Genomic DNA, 16,272 nt, shown 5'->3' on the forward strand with positions numbered 1-16,272 from the left:
GGGAGAAACAAAGCCTCTCTGTCTGTCTGTATGCTGCTTTTGCCGGGGACAGAACAGGAATGGAGTCTTAGAATTTAGTAAGTAATCTAGCTAGATATTCGTTAGATTCTGATTTCTTTAAATGGCTGAGAAAAATAAGCTGTGCTGAATGGAATGGATATTCCTGTTTTTGTGTCTTTTTGTAACTTAAGGTTTTGCCTATAGGGATTCTCTGTGTTTTGAATCTAATTACCCTGTAAGGTATTTACCATCCTGATTTTACAGAGGTGATTCTTTTTAGTTTTTCTTCCATTAAAATTCTTCTTTTAAGAAACTAAATGCTTTTTCATTGTTCTTAAGATCCAAGGGTTTGGGTCTGTGGTCACCCATGCAAATTGGTGAGGATTTTTAATCAAGCCTTCCCCAGGAAAGGGGGGTGTAACGTTTGGGAGGATTTTGGGGGGAAAGACATTTCCAAACGGACTCTTTCCTAATAATACCGGTTAGACGTTTGGTGGTGGTAGCGAAAGTCCAAGGGCAAAAGGTAAAATAGTTTGTTCCTTGGGGAAGTTTTAACCTAAGCTGGTTAAAAATAAGCTTAGGAGGTTTTCATGCAGGTCCCCACATCTGTACCCTAGAGTTCAGAGTGGGGAAGGAACCTTGACAGATGGAAATTCTGTTTTTCAATCAGCTTCAGCATACAGGGTGCTGGCGGACTTCCTGCTCAGTGTTGAGAACTAGGCCTTTCTTGGGTCCCTCTGTCACTCTATGTGCACTTGTGCTAGAGTGCAACTATGCTGCTGGGCAACACAACAGCAGTTTCAGAATCAATCTTATCCCCGGGAAAGGTAACACTGTATGATTGTCAATTGTCAGAGGCAAATTGAGAAATGGGGAGGCACAAGGATGGCAATTTGATGCTTCTAAACCCTTATAAAAATTGCTACGTGTCCAAAATGCAACATCTCACATGAATGATATTACAGCATTTTGGGGTGATTACTGTGGCAGAGAAGATTTTCTTCGTAAGGAAAGTAAGGCAGAAAAGATAAGGTTCCCCATTAGGGAGCATTGGAAATTAGAACATCTAAAGCTGTTGTAAGGCAAGTTGCATCATTTAAAAAAAGCTCAGGTAACCCAACGCTATGATAATTCTTGGTCCGCTAGCCAAAAGGGGCCCTGTCATGCCCTCTGTGCTCCCATCCCTAAGCAAAGCTGAATTTGTCTGAGCAAGGACTGCCTAACCAAGCCATATATACTTATTTATAAAACTCGCTGCACATCTGGGTCTTGCTAATGGGAAAGCTGATTCTTCAACCCTAGTTTGCGTCATTACAGAGCCTCTTGCTTGGAAAGTGTCAGAATGATGGTTCCAGCCGAGACGGTGCTGTTCACAGAACAGCAATATCAAAACTCAGAGCTGCCCTGGAAATGTTTTTGATATCCATATGTAGTTAGTAAATACATGTTTATCTATCTGAGGCCTCATACAGAACCACTGCAGGAAAAAGCCGGGAAGTACTAGATTCTAATTTGAAGTCAGATACTGGCTGACCATGTGTCCTTGACACAAGTCACCTTATCTCCTGCAATCTCTCTACCACTAGCAGAGCTGGGAGATTGAAACTGGCACTAAAGCTGCGTCTCCTCAATGAACTGTTGCAGTTTTAGTTACTTTGCCTCTTATTTAATGTAAAACACTGAGATCTACTGCTCACAAGCACTATATACAAGTTAGGCATTTTTGTTTATTTAAATGTTTTCATTATTTTTCTGTGGTATAGAGAGGGAGGGCTGTTGCAAGCAACTCAGCTAAGGAGCAAATCATTTTTTTTTACTGTTTCTTTGCTCTTTCAAAGGTCCTTACCCTCCCTATCCATCTGTGATGATTTGGGGTGCTGTCTGTACCACTTCTGAATAGTGGATTTTTTTAAAATTGTACCACAAAATTACTCTGAATGTATGTGACTGCACCATGAGTTAGCATAGTTGTGTCACATCTCTGCCAGGATGGACACAATGGTATGTGATCAGTACTCAACAATTGTCTATTCAGAGTAAAATATCTTGGGACAATGGGTTTGCTCGAGCTGGGAGAAGAAACTTCCTCCTCTGGCTGAAGGGAGGCGGGTCTGGGAGTGGAAATTTACCAAAGGGCAGAATAGAAGAAGCAGATGACCATAGCAGGAGTCAGTAAAGGGACTCATGTCGAGAACTGGAGGAGAGAGCCATTTTATACCGCATTACGATGAAGGAAGCTGCCACAGGAACAGAAAAGGCAAGCAAGGGGAGGATTCTGCCTACCTGACAGAACACAGATGATCCTCCAAGGACTCCCAAGAGAAGGGTGAGCTAGTGTGGGGCACTATGTTGAGGATATGTACTGACATCTTTGACTGAGGGTCATTGGCTTACTGGATTGGAACAGAGCAGTAGATGTGATTTATCTTGATTTTAGTAAGGCTTTTGGCATAGTCCCATGACATCCTCATAAGCAAATTAAGGAAATGTGATCTAGGTGAAATTACTATAAGATGGGTGCACAACTGGTTAAAAATCTGTACTTCTAGAGCAGTTATCTAAGGGTTGTTGTCAAACTGTGGGGTGGGGAGAGGCGTCAGGCCTGAGTCCAGTACTATTCAATTTTTCCATTAACAACTTGGGAAACGTAGTGGAGAAGATGCTTATAGAATTTGCAGATGACACCAAGCTGGGAGGGGTTGCAAGCACTTTGGAGGACAGGTTTACAATTCAAAATGACATTGACAAATTACAGAATTGATCTGAAATCAACAAGACAAATGTAAAGTACCACACTTACACCGGAAAAATCAAATGCACAACTACAAAATGAGGAATAACTGGTTAGGGGGTAGTACTGCTGAAAAGGGTCTGGGTTTATAATGGATCACAAATGCAATGAGTCAAAAATGTGATTCAGTTGCAAAAAAAGAGGGGGGGGCTAATATTCTGGGGTGTATAAACAGGAGTATTGTCTGTATGTCATGGGAGGTATTGGTCTCGCTCTACTAAGCCCTGGTCAGGCCTCAACTGAGCACTATGTCCAATTCTGGGCATCACTCTTTAGGAAATATGTGAATAAATTGCAGAGTCCAGAGGAGAGGGGGAAAAGAAAAAAAAAGATTTAGAAGGTTTCGTAAACCTGAGGAAAGGTGAAAAGAACTGGAAATGTTTAGTTGGGAAAAGAAGATTGAGGGGGAGATCTTCAGATATGTTAAGGACTGTTATAAAGAGGATGGTGATCAATTGTCCTCCAGGCCCACTGAAGGCGGAACAAGAAGTAAGGGGGTTAATCTGCAGCAAGAGAGGTTTAGGTTAGATATTAGGAGAAACTTTCTAACTACAAGGGTAGTTAAGCTCTGGAATAGGCTTGCAAGTGAGGTGGTGGCTCCCCATCATTGGAGGTTTTTAAGAACAGGTTGCACAAACACCTGTCAGGAGTGGTTTAGATTTACTTGGTCCTGCCTCAGTGCAAGGAGCTGGACCTCATGACTTCTAGAGGTCCCTTCCAGTCTTACCTCTGTAAGGCCATGTCTACACTTACCAGAGATCGACGCTGCTGTGATCGATTTAGCAGGAGTCAATTTAGTGGGTTTGGTGAAGTGTCTCCTGTCGACGCAGCAGTGTAGATGCTGCGGTAAGTTGACCTAAGCTACGTCGACTCCAGTTACGTTATTCATGTAGCTGGAGTAGCATAATGTAGGTCGACTTACTGCAGTAGCGTAGACAAGGCCTCCAATTGTTTTCTACATTATCTGTACTCTATGTACTTTATCTGTTAAGTCAAGAGCAATGGTGCTACAGTCGGTGCAAAGCCAGTCTACCAGTATGTGTTAAGCATCCACAAATACCATATTGCCCCTGGGAGAGTTAAACTCTTGTGTGGTATGCTGGGAGCGGTGTGTGCTAAAGTACCAGGGAGCCTGAAGGGTCAGCACCCCACTGAGAGTTTCAGCACTCAGAGCGGAGTGCCAGGTAGAAGGTTTGTACTCCGAGTGTGTGCCTAAGGGCCCCGAGATTGGGGCAATGGCTCCAGAAGCTTAGGGCATCCCAAGGGAAGCAGAGCACAGACTTGGACTCCACTCACAGCAGTCTTAGTGGGTGGCCAAGAAGGGGCACTCGCGAAGATCTCCTTTCCTTATTGTTAAACCTTTCCCTTTCCAGTGCCAGGTGTGATCTTTCATCGGCTCGCAGAGTTATCACTGTGCATCCCATCACCCCAGCTTTCACAACATTTAGGGTACATCTATGCTACAATAAAAGACCTGCAGCACAGCAACAGGTAACCTGGCTCAGCTGACTTTGACCCACGGGCCTAAAAAGAGCAGTGTCGATGTTTGGGCTCAGGCTGGAGCCCGGGCTCTGAAACCCCACAAGGGGGAGTGGGTCTCAGAGCCTGGGCCCCAGGCTGAGCCCAAACATCAACACTCATTTTTAGCCCTGCAGCCCGAGCCCTGCAAGCCTGAGTCAATTGACCTGGGTTCTGAGATTCAATGCAGAGGGGTTTTACTGCAGCATATACATACTCTTATGAGCCATCATCAGGGCACTGTTTCAGTAAAATAAAATCAGAGCATTTTGAATTCCTCATGCAGTCAGGCATCAGAGTTTTGGGTGTCAGGATTTTAAAAATGTACAGATTTGGTGTGTCAAGACTATGCCCTGTCAGCCCAGGTTGATCCAGTCTCACTGTTAGCCTAGAACAATGAACACGCATGTTTTACTCCTTCCTAGCTGTATACTACAAGGATGAACTCCTGACCCCATTGAGATCAATGGCAAAACTCATATTGACTTCAATAGGACTGGGATTTCAACCAAAGTCTCCAACTGCCCACAAACGAGTAAACAGAGTTTGATCCAGGCTACAAACATGCGTTCTTTGCCTAGGATTTAAAAAAACAAAACAGAAAAAAAAACAACAAATGATAGTGGCCTTGGACAAATGTGTAGGGAGCGTTCACCTAGCCTTTATAAAACGTTTTAAGTAACTGGGTTAACTGACTATCAATGGAGGTACAAAAGTCTAGTGCAGATGAACCCTTTCATACTAATTATAGAAAGGAGATTTTCAGCATTCATATCAAGACCTGGAATACACTGTGCTACGTCGCTTACTTAGATTGTTGCACGGGTGGGACAGCAAAGTGAAGTCTGCTGAATCCAAGACCAACAGCTCAGATTTGTATTTGTACAGGTGTCTAAACTTTTACTTGTGTACCCTACTCCTCATGGCAGACTGCTGTTTGTGAAGCTAATCTCTTTCATCACTTTCAAAACAAAGTCCCCTCACCTTCAGGCAGGCAATTTACAAGCTGTCAGGCAAAGAGACCTTCTACATCCATACCATTCAACTTGCCAGGGTTCAGGTATGGGATGCAATGTGTGACAGACTCACAATCAGGGTCACAAAACAGTGATTCAGGAGTAATGCTGCAGGAGTCATTCATCTGGAGCAAATAATTTTTTCTATGTCAGGGCCATGCTTCTTTATTTCTGATGTCAATAGTTTCCAACCAGAATAGTGAGGGAATGCCAAATTTATGTAGAACATAGGGAACTTTTAGACTTAAATTAGTGACAACCTTGAAGTAAGGCTCATCTGAGAGGCATTTTTCTATCCAGCAAGATTTCTTACATTTCTAGTACAGTAAAAGCGGTGTTATCTGGCACTTTATCAACCAGAAAGCTCTATTAACCGGCATTTCTGATATCTTCCAATACAAATCTTCAGTCCAGTAATCGGGACTAGTGTACGGCCCAGGAGGTTATGCAATTGCACATTCTGCACTCTACTTTTATGCAAAAAGAGGCAGAAGACAAGTAAGCCAGCTGATATCAGGGATCTAATTCAAAAAAGCATCTTCTAGGGCAGAGGTGGGCAAACTACAGCCCGTGTGCCAAATCTGGCCCGCAGGCCCCTCCTGCCCAGCCCCTGAGCTCCTGGCCCGGGAGGCTCGCCCCCAGCCCCTCCCCTTCCCCCACAGCCTCAGCTCACTGCACGCCGCCGGCCCGGCGCTCTGCGGTGACGTGGCTGGCTCCAGCCGGGCAGCGCGGCCGTAGCACCATCAGCACCAGTGCTCCAGGCAGCGCGGTAAGGGGGCAGGGAGTGGGGGGGGGGGTTGGATAGAGGGCAGGGGAGTTCAGGGTGGTGATCAGGGGGCAGGAGTGTGGATAGGGGGCAGGGCGGTCGGAGGGTGGGGAACAGGGGGATTGGATGGGGCAGGGGTCCCAGGGGGGCAGTCAGGAAGGAGAGGGGGGGTTGGATGGGGCAGCAGGGGCAGTCAAGGGCAGGGGTTTTGGAGGCAGTCAGTGGACAAGAAGGGGTGGTTGGATGGGGCTGGTGTCCTGGGGGTGGGGCAGGCAGGAATGAGAGGAGGGGCTGGATGGGGTGGCGGGGGGCAGTCGGGGCGGGGGTTCTGGGGGAGGTCAGGGGGGTTGGATGGGGCAGGAATCCTGGGGGGGACATCGGGGGCGAGAAGTGGGGGTGGGGAGAAGATAGGGGGCGGGAGCTGGGCCACGCCTGGCTGTTTGGGGAGGCACAGCCTCCCCTAACTGGCCCTCCATACAAATTTCCAAAATCCAAAAACCCCTCAGGCCAAAAAGTTTGCCCCTGTTCTAGGGTGTATCATAGGGTCATTACAAATTCAGCCCAATCTCCTACACCTTCTACATCTACAATGATAATTGATGTTGATAATGACCCTGCGGCACTGCAAGATCCTGAAGTGCCTTCTGAATCATCAAAGAAAGATTAAATTAGGTTCAGTATAGTTTTAGTGTTAAGTACAGAGAAGCATTGAAGTACCTCAGATAACAGGTAACTGTGGGGTAAATGTGAACTTTTTGATCGCTGAATTAAATGAAGAAAACACCAAACACCTGGAAAGAGACGCATAACATATGCAAGTTCTAACCCTACTTTCTCGTATTGTTTCCATTGCAGCTTACTAGCGGCAAGTGGAGGAAATCGGCGGACCGCTAACGTGGTGGCACATGGATTTGCCAATCTCTTTATTCTAGACAAGAAGACCCTCAATGAAATCTTGGTGCACTATCCAGACTCTGAAAAGCTCCTGATGAAGAAGGCTAAGTATGGCCCCTGCAGTGTTGGTTTAGATACAGAATTAAGAATTTTGATTGATAGTTACGTTTGTTTCTTAGAAAAACTAGTTCTTGTTGTGGGATTATCATGGTAACTTTTGGTAGATTTCATGAGGTCACGGCAGGGATGCCAGTAGTCAGGGAAAGGCAGTAAATATAGAGAAGTTAAGAACCAAGTTTCAACTCTCCTTTCCATAAAGGATGACAAACACATAAGTGTTTAGAAGCAAACAGGACCCCTCAGGTGCTCAACCAGTTCCTCACCTTGGCCTGCATTTCCTGGGCAGGAATACTGCAAGATAGTGCTCAATTTAGGGGCACATTTTCAATGGTGCAGTTGTGCGGATACAAATGAGCCTGTAGGCAAATGCTTTTCTGTATCCACAGGTTGATGGACTATAGGAGCTGGAGGTCCCTTCCTACCTTTCTGTGATTTCCAGGAGCCCTAAGGGTGTACAAATGCAGGTTTTAAATTAGGCCTAACAAAAGCATGTCCAGGGTCTATGTATACACAGAGTTTAGCTGGGTGTGGTCAGTGCACAGATTTGTATTTATCAACTTCCTTTTCTCCCCACTTTGGCTGTATCTCTACAGATCCCCTCTTTGCCCCAATCCTGTTTAGACCTGTGACCAGCTAACGTGTTGTTCGGTTACTCTCAGCACTGCTGGAATATACTATAAATAATGGTCTGAACCTCTGTTTTAAATCAATATAACTTAACTAATCAAATTAAAAACTCCAATTATAAACAAAAAAACCAGGAAAACAAGTCTCTCCAAAAGACTTAAAAAAATAGGTAAAACAATGTAGCACTGGTAAAACAGTTAATATTTTTACTATGCTTAAGCCACTAACTTTGTGTGCTTGATTGTGGCATAAGGTTGGTGTCAAGCACCAAAACAGCTGGAGAAGCTTCTCCCAGCTTCCTGAACCTGGCAAGAGAAAACACAAGCATATTAGTGATTTTTTCAGATTACAGTGAGGATATCAATTTACAGTTGCATTCGCTGCAATAAGCTCCCTCCAACATTCAGATGAACGAGAATTCCCATTCACCCTGCCATGGTGCATCAGCGCCACCACTGTTCCATTCCTCAATCCCTGGGAAGTGGTTCAGTAAAGCTTTGCACAGACAGCTTGTTTGCCTACAAGCCGTGCAATCCTTGAACAGAAATAAAAGCATGCTAATCTGCTTCTTGATGCTGCTGTCCTGTGTTTCTAGTCTACAGCTGCATATGTAAGCGAGGGAATGGTCCCGCTCTTGTGTGGAACTTTCCTGGCTTCTGCACTACCCCAGTGAAGTGGGCTAGCGAAAGGATCTGAGTCCTCGCTCCCACTTCCTTTACCCAGTGCCCTCCCTGCCCTTGAGGACTCCCCTTCCACTCTCCTGTCTGGCAGAGTCCTCGTAACCCCGAAAGGGCTGGGCCCAGGATTCCTGAGGAGCTCGAAACCCCAACCCTGCTGTGGTCACCTAGGACAGGGGCTAGGGTGTCCTCACTCTGGGGTACTCTCTCTGCACTGGACACTTCTCTGACCCACTGGCCATTACATACAGGTTAAAGCAAATGCAAGTTATTTAATCAACAATTAATTTTAAAAAGAATGAGGAAAAATGGGAAAGTTTAAAGGAAACACCTCAACCCGCTCTGTGGCAGGGAACATCACAAACAGTGTCTCTGGAATGTCAGGGCAGTTCACAGTCTGTTTCTTCTAAGTCCCAGGCCTTCTTCTCAGGCCCTGGCTGTGCTGCCGGGATGCTGTGGGTTGGACACTTGCTCTGGTGGTGGCCTCATGCTCTCAGGCTCCAAGTGGTAGGACCCTTCTGCCAAGTGTCGCCCCTGCCCTGTCGGGGTTACGATCCAAGCCTGGCCTGCAGAGCCTTTTGGCTGAGGCGTGTCTCTGTGCTGGGCCTGCTGCCCAGGGTCCCCCTCGGTCTCCCCAGCTGCTTACCGCACCCAGCTCCAGACTGCTCCAGCCCCACTGTCTCTGCACTGCTGCTGCTGCTGCTCTGCCTCCAGCTCCCTGGGCTGCTTCTTTGGCCCCTCTGGCTTTGGGGCTGCAGCTCTGCTCCCAGGACAGGTCTGCTCTCTCTGGGCTGTGCCTCTGGCTTTGGGGCTGCAGCTCTGCTCCCAGGACAAGGTCTGCTCTCTTGATCTGGCACAGCTCGCTCCCCAGCTCAGCTTGGGCCCCTGCTTTTTCCTTAGCTCAGCCCCACTCTGTCTGACCCAGGTAAATCCAGCTCACACGGAAGATAAGACTTCCCTGGCCTCCTGACTCCCTGATTAGCCTGCCCGCCCTGTCATTCAGGCTGACCTGGAGTTTTGGCCTCTCCCCATTGTTCCTGGGAGCTGTCAGTCTCAGGGTCCTAATTCCCCATTGACCCTTTCCCCTTTTTAGTACTGGGAGCTAGCCAACCAAAACACCCCCACTGAACGTTAGTAAGGGGGCAACAGTCCCCTTACACATAGTTTACTGTCACAAGTAAGTTCTTGCTGCTGTTAGTGCCTGAAAAACCAACAGTTTTGGAAGAGTGAGGTCCAGCCTAGTTTGCCATGTGCATCATCAACAAAACTACCCACTAAAATATGATTCCATTATCTTTGTTGGTGGTAATCAGGCATAGCACAGAATGGGAAGTCCATGGATTGTTTTCCAGATATCACATTGTATGGGCAGTGCTGGCTACTAGAAAGCTTTTGGTTCTATACAGTGATTTACTGAAGGAGTATGACAGAGACATACACCAACCTGCCACCTTTCTGAGTCTAAGCACCAAACAGCGATTCACATGGCAGGTCACTTCAGTGCACTATCACTTCTATTCATTTCAGTGCAAAATCCACTAGCAGAGGGAATGCTCAATGTGCAAAGACCCATCTGCAGTGCAGATCAGAGAGGAGAATTTTGCCCCTCGTGCACATCCCGTGGCAGTAAAGAAGTGTGCTCTCTTTTATGTCTGTTTCTCACCTTACCCTATACAATCCTCCTTCGATGCGACCTTGTTTGGAGCACGCATTTGTTTTACCTGCATCCTGCAGAGAAGAAATAGATTTCAAAATTCAAACAGCAGCAATTTGCCATAGATCCATACTCTGGTGAATGGTACCTTCCTTCCCCTTTTCTTTTCTAAGTTTGGGATGAAAAACAACCCTGAAAAAAGTTACAAGGGTTTCATGCTTTCATTTGGAGTTTTAGTAACTCGGCAGTTCTCACTGTGGTGTGTTATCGTCCATCTTATCTACAGGGTGCTACTGAAGGAGAAGGGTAAGCCCACTGAAGAGCCACAAGCACAAACAAAAGGCTTGACCAGTCTCTTTGCACCAAAACCAGAAACTCCCAAACTATTCAAAGCAATGTTTGGAAGGTCAGGAAAAGGAGGCCTCGCTATGCTGCTCAAGATGAAGCAACAGCAAGCTGCTCAGGTAACCCACCACAAATACAAAAGACTGTTCAGAATGCTCAAGCGATAAGCAGGGGGAAAACCCAAGAGAGGAACTTACCAGGTTTGGGCAAACATATTGTATGAAATCCTGGCCCTGCTGAAATGACCAAATTCCTAGTTACTTCAACAGGGCAAGATGTAACCCATAGTGCCTAATCACAAACATCATGGGTTCAAAAATTTGACTCAAATGTTATTGGAGTCCTGTTCTGCCTAGGACAGAGTGAGCAAAAGCAGAGTGGCAGCAGAGAGAAAAAAGGTCAAGGGAAATGGGAGTAAGAACTGCTTTTTTATAGGCCTTCGGGGGCAACTGAGCCATTTTTAACCTCTAACAAAACCATGATGCCCCTTGAAAGCATTATCCTACAACCAGCAACAGAATCCAGCTGATGGCAAAGCACTGCTTAACTTATTGGCTATTCAAACTCTCACCTTTTCCCTACTGCTTTACAAATCATGGAGACAAATTTAAGATTAACACATTTAGCAAAAACTGAGTAAATCCAAACAACTTCTATAAATAAAAGTCAAATTTATAAGTAGCAAGCCATTAAATGCAATAAGTAATTCCCACACAATAGCCTACTTTAGGGAATAGGCAAATTAATAATAATCTTGTTCTGTTCTACTTATCCACTAGTAGGTGGCAGTAGTAAATTCTGTGTCCATTCCCATATTCCTACCCATACCTTAAGACTCCACACTCAGAGTAGAATATGGGTTCTTGGATTTTGTCTGCAGCGCTAAGAAATGTATAACTTTTCATTACAGGAAAAAACTGAAGAAATGAAACCTGAGCCAGAGGAAAAGAAACCTGAACCAGCACCAGAACCCACAGCCCCACCTAAACCATCAGTGGAAAAGGAAGAGTCAGTTGCAAATTTTCAACCTCCACCTAAGCCAGTTCTGCACAGAGGAACCACTAACAAGTCTCTTGTCATCACCATGGTTCCTTCCCCCATAGCAGGAGAAGGAGAGGTTCTCACTGTTGAGGTCAAAGAAAAGAGACAGGAGTAGATGGTGGACTGGGTTGTGGTCATACCTAGAATCTTTCTGAGGAGAGAAAGGGCATGGTATAGCTTTGAGTCAGAGTGCAGAACTATTCTCTTCCCTCATCCCACAGAGAGAATGTACTTTGCCTCCAGACCTTGATTGTGGAATATTACATTTTGTGTAGCAAAGTAATTAGAGCACAGATTGCACCCTTACGCCTATTTATTTCTTGCTTCCTCCATGCTCTCACTCATCTCTTACTCCTTGCCCCTACTTCTCCTTACCCCTCTCTTCCTAGTTCTCTCTTTCTTATTACTCTTCCTCCTGGTTTTCCTCTTGATTAGTTTGATCTTTGTTTATATGTGTCTTTTTCTATTTTCTATTCTGGTTTTCTATCATAATCCTTTACCTTGTTACTGCATTAATATTGCTGAGGTTGTTAATATTTGCCCTTATTTTTCTCTCTCCTTATTTTATATTTCTAACAAGTGACTTGCTTTTGTAACCAACATGGGCTCAATTCAACTACAGTTCATGGTTTCAGTGCTTTCAGTTTTGGTCTCCAGAGGGCAGAAGACCACACAGCAAAACCATCATCAATAAAAGTCAGTGCAATCACCAAAAAGACAGAGGGGATAATGATCCTGCAAATCTCAGTGTCACCTCGAAACTGTTGAAAGTAGGAGCCTTCAGTTCAGTAAAGGTAGCTGAATATACGGAATAAAAAACTAAAGCAATGTGTTTTTCAAAAGTGGCCTTTAATTTTGGATGCTCTACTTTGTATAATCAGAGTTTGACTTTCATAGGTGCTGAGCAACCCCAACTCTACCTGAAGTCTGTGGGCACTGCAGGTGGCTCACCACCTCTGAAAAGGAAGGCCTCAGTATCTGAAGTTGAACACCCACAATTAAAGGCTGTTTTTGAAAAATGTGGACCGTTACATCTTGTAGCTACTGCTATAAATGACCACTGATCTTTGCGTCAGTCAGTCACAGACAATCGGTTCCTGCAGTCATGACTCAGGCAAAATTTTGAGCTGCCTAGGAAACTATTTTGCCATTCGACATCAGCACAAACCCAAGACCTTTCAAAGAGTAACGAAAAATGAGAGTGCCACCCCTCAGAAAAGTGAACAGCCTGGTGATTAGGGTATGTGCCTGGCAGACCTAGGTTCAAGTCCCTGATCCAAATCAGGCAGAACAATAACTTGATACGAGGCCTCCGATATCCCAGGTGAGTGCCCTAACCACTGGGATATTGGCTGTTCTTGGTGTGTGTCTGGCCACATATTTCAATCCTCAACCTGAGAAACTGTTCCTGAGGAAAAGTTCATCAAAACTGGTTTTGCTGAAAAATTCCTGAAATCGACGGGAGCTTTGCCTGACTGAAGACTGCAGTACTGAACCTTACATGGTCAAGAAGCTCTACACTTTCTCTTGGAAGATTAAGGCACTTGCCTGACATGTTCCTTGGAGTCTTCATACCGATGATGAAGATTCCTGCCACACTAACAACATACCAAGAGTAATTGCTACTAGACAAGAATCAGCCCATGTAAGAAAAATGTGCCTCCCACGCATAGGAAGAATAGAGCCAGACTGGGGAGTGGATATAGAGTAGTTCAGCTAATGCACACCCAGTAGCACATTGGTGCCCAAATGGTTCCTGCTGCTCCCCCCTTTACCGGGAATGGAATCTATCCGTGTCCCCCCCCATTACCGCACAGTGAATTCAGCAGAGGAGCTTGGGCTGAAGGTGGCACTGGGGGCAGAACTGGGGGTGGTGGAAGACCTGGGGCTAGAGGCAATGCTGGTCTGGTGTGGAGAGAGAGCGAGGGCAGAGCCGGGCTGGGGGCTAACGGAGCTGTGGCTGGGACCAGAGATGGCCTTGGCACGGAACGGAGCTGGGCAGGGGGCGCAGTGGAACTGGGGGGTGCTTTCTCCCTACCCCCACCCCATGGGTGCTGGCCCAGGCCCACCCATGCATCCACCCCCAAACATTCCTCCACACACCCCTAGGGGAGTGCGCTCCACCGTTTGGGGACTACTGGAGTAGCATCTCAGAATGATTTCAAACTTAAATTCACCACACAACTCTTGCTTTGCACATGAAGCCTTCTGTGTGTACTAAAGACAATTATTCATTGTCCTGGGTTTTATATAGCTTTGAAGTAAAGTAAGAGTGTTACTGGGGTGGTGTAATAGATTATGGAAAGGAAGGAAAATATATCGAAACACATTTTAAAATTGAGAGAGTGATGGGCTAAGCCATTATTGCAATAGAGATCTGACCCACTTCTGCAAATACAAGTAACATCAATAAACCTTTTCACGGTTGGCACATCAGAATGAAATTTATCAATCGCTTTGACATGGATTGTAAAGGAAGGGCTGAATTGCAGCAGCAGTTTCTTGCAACACCTGCACATTCCCCATTATCCATTGGAATATTAGTTTGTAAACGTTCAGGGTTGAAAGCAAGGTTGGTGATTCCATCTAGAAGACAATCCGATTTGTGTCCAGCTTTCAAATTGCTCAAGCTTTCAAATATAAAAGAGTGGCAATGATTGTTGCAACCTCTGTGGCATGTAGATGGGTCCAAGGGAAGAGGTCAGCTTGCTGACAATTAAAAGTAAATTTAAGATGCTCTTATCTAGGTGGCAGAAGTATCCTCACACCTTCTTGTCAACTGTCTAAATGGGCCATCTTGATTATCACTACAAAAGTGTTTTTCTCCTGCTGATAACAGCTCATCTTAATTAATTAGCTTCTTACAGTTGGTATGACTAATTCCACCTTTTCATGTTCTGTGTGTATATATATATATTTATCTTCTTACTATATGTTCCATTTTATGCATCCAACAAAGTGGGCTGTAGCCCACGAAAGCTTATGCTCAAATAAATTTGTTAGTCTCTAAGGTGCCACAAGTACTCCTGTTCTATTTATCTAGGTGGAGGGCTTGTTCAAATGACCTCCTTGAATTCCTGCTTGGGGCCCAGTTTTTAGGGCCTCTCTGAGACCCACCTAGGGCTCCTCTCAGAGTGCAAACAAGAGTAGGCTGAAGTATGTTGTGTGAGATCAGGTGGAAAGTGCACAATTCTGTCCAAGTGAAGAGGGCAACTGTTAAATTGAGCGAAGAAATCAAGTATTCATTAGAGAGTGAAATGCAAACTTCTCTGGTAGAACCATTCCTTGTCCGATTTACAAATATTTGCTGTACTAATTAGGTACTATGGAATACTCTATCATCATCTATAGTAAAATACAGTGCCAAGAATGGTTTCAGAGTAACAGCCGTGTTAGTCTGTATTCGCAAAAAGAAAAGGAGTACCTGTGGCACCTTAGAGACTAACCAATTTATCTGAGCATAAGCTTTCGTGCGCTACAGCTCACTTCATCGGATGCATACTGTGGAAAGTGTAGAAATTGGTTAGTCTCTAAGGTGCCACAAGTACTCCTTTTCTTAGTGCCAAGAACGAAAAAGATGTAGCCTATGGATATGTGATGATTGCAATGGGATTATTTCTGGATGCTGAAAAGAGAGGGCAATTTGTTGGCTAATTAGTCTTTTCCATATCTTACTTAGTTTGTAAGGACCAAGTCTTATTCCACTTCTACTCAGAACCGAGACAAAAGAGCGAGAACCCAGGGAGGGAGTAGAGTACCTCTGCTGGGTAGCATGTTTCTCTCCTTGCTGTATCCTCACAGAACCCTCTTTGCTGGAATGATGCAGATGAGCGGCAGCCACACTGGATTTCACATTGGAAACGTGAGCTGGTGTTAACGCTGCTTCAAGCTCCCCACTCTGTAGCACAGAAGACTGCTTGTGGGAAAGCTGAGAGGAGGTACAAGATTCCATGAGGATTGGGACTTCCACACAGGACTCTGGTTTGGGAAATGAACCTCTCAAACATTCCTATAGGGGAGGGTCAATTTCCTGCTCTCTATGGGGAAAAATCTGTGTAGATTACAATATGGCTCCCAATCTATCAGCAGGAGCATGCAGTGGTTTAATATCATATCAAAAGCATGTAGTCACACACTGCCCTTAATGTACAGAGAGAAGACCCAAATATCCTACATAATGTGAATGTGTGTTAAATGACTTTACAGTAAGAACAGGAGTTTGGCATGGTAACTAGGACTGGTAGGATAAAGCTCAGGTTAAATTAGTAATGTATTTTGATGTTCTGCAGCATTTGTAGTTCAAGTAGTGCTACTTAACTAAATGTCAAAACCCCTCGAGGTCTCAAATATATTTGATCATTTCTTCCAAAGCAGCAAGAAAAATGTGAAATACAAGTGAAATGGGTGTTTAATGTTTTTTTTATATAGTTGAACATAAAAATCCTGTTCCCAATATAGAAATTCCAAAAGATAACAGGGTGCAAAATATCAATCATCATTCTCTATAGAATACCAGAAATGGTGTAATTCTGAATTTCCAAAGGACACTGAAAGTCACTGCTAACCTTTATACCTGGCTGTTTGGCCAAAAACAAGATGTTATGAAGCCAATCTCTTTACACTTTGCTTCTATGAACAAAGGAGTGTTATTAATTTATAAAAAATACTTCACAGAGCATAAAACCCTGAGCAAAAGTATATTTGAACTGCATGTATAAACTAGAAGCAGAAAACCTGGAAAGCCTCTTATAGCACCTACAAAGGGAGTACTCTCTGTGTTTGATAGGAAAAGTTGAAAAGAAAATACACCAAAAGAAGAGTAG

At 44.8% G+C, this 16,272-nt stretch overlaps 1 protein-coding gene across 1 annotated transcript in view; it reads left to right on the forward strand.

Annotated features, from left to right (window-relative positions):
* CNGB3 (cyclic nucleotide gated channel subunit beta 3) overlaps nt 1-11,564 on the forward strand; it is a gene marked incomplete at both ends in the record, with an annotated part of 120,046 nt that extends 108,482 nt beyond the window's left edge. The window contains 3 exons of the mRNA XM_084619329.1: nt 6,947-7,093; nt 10,350-10,527; nt 11,319-11,564. Of these exons, the coding sequence (XP_084475455.1) occupies nt 6,947-7,093; nt 10,350-10,527; nt 11,319-11,564 (571 nt within the window). The remainder of the gene's footprint in view (nt 1-6,946; nt 7,094-10,349; nt 10,528-11,318) is intronic.
* Nucleotides 11,565-16,272: the final 4,708 nt, after the last annotated feature.

The sequence above is a fragment of the Lepidochelys olivacea genome (assembly GCF_965140295.1).
Source record: "Lepidochelys olivacea isolate rLepOli2 genome assembly, chromosome: 2".
NCBI lineage: Eukaryota > Metazoa > Chordata > Testudines > Cheloniidae > Lepidochelys > Lepidochelys olivacea.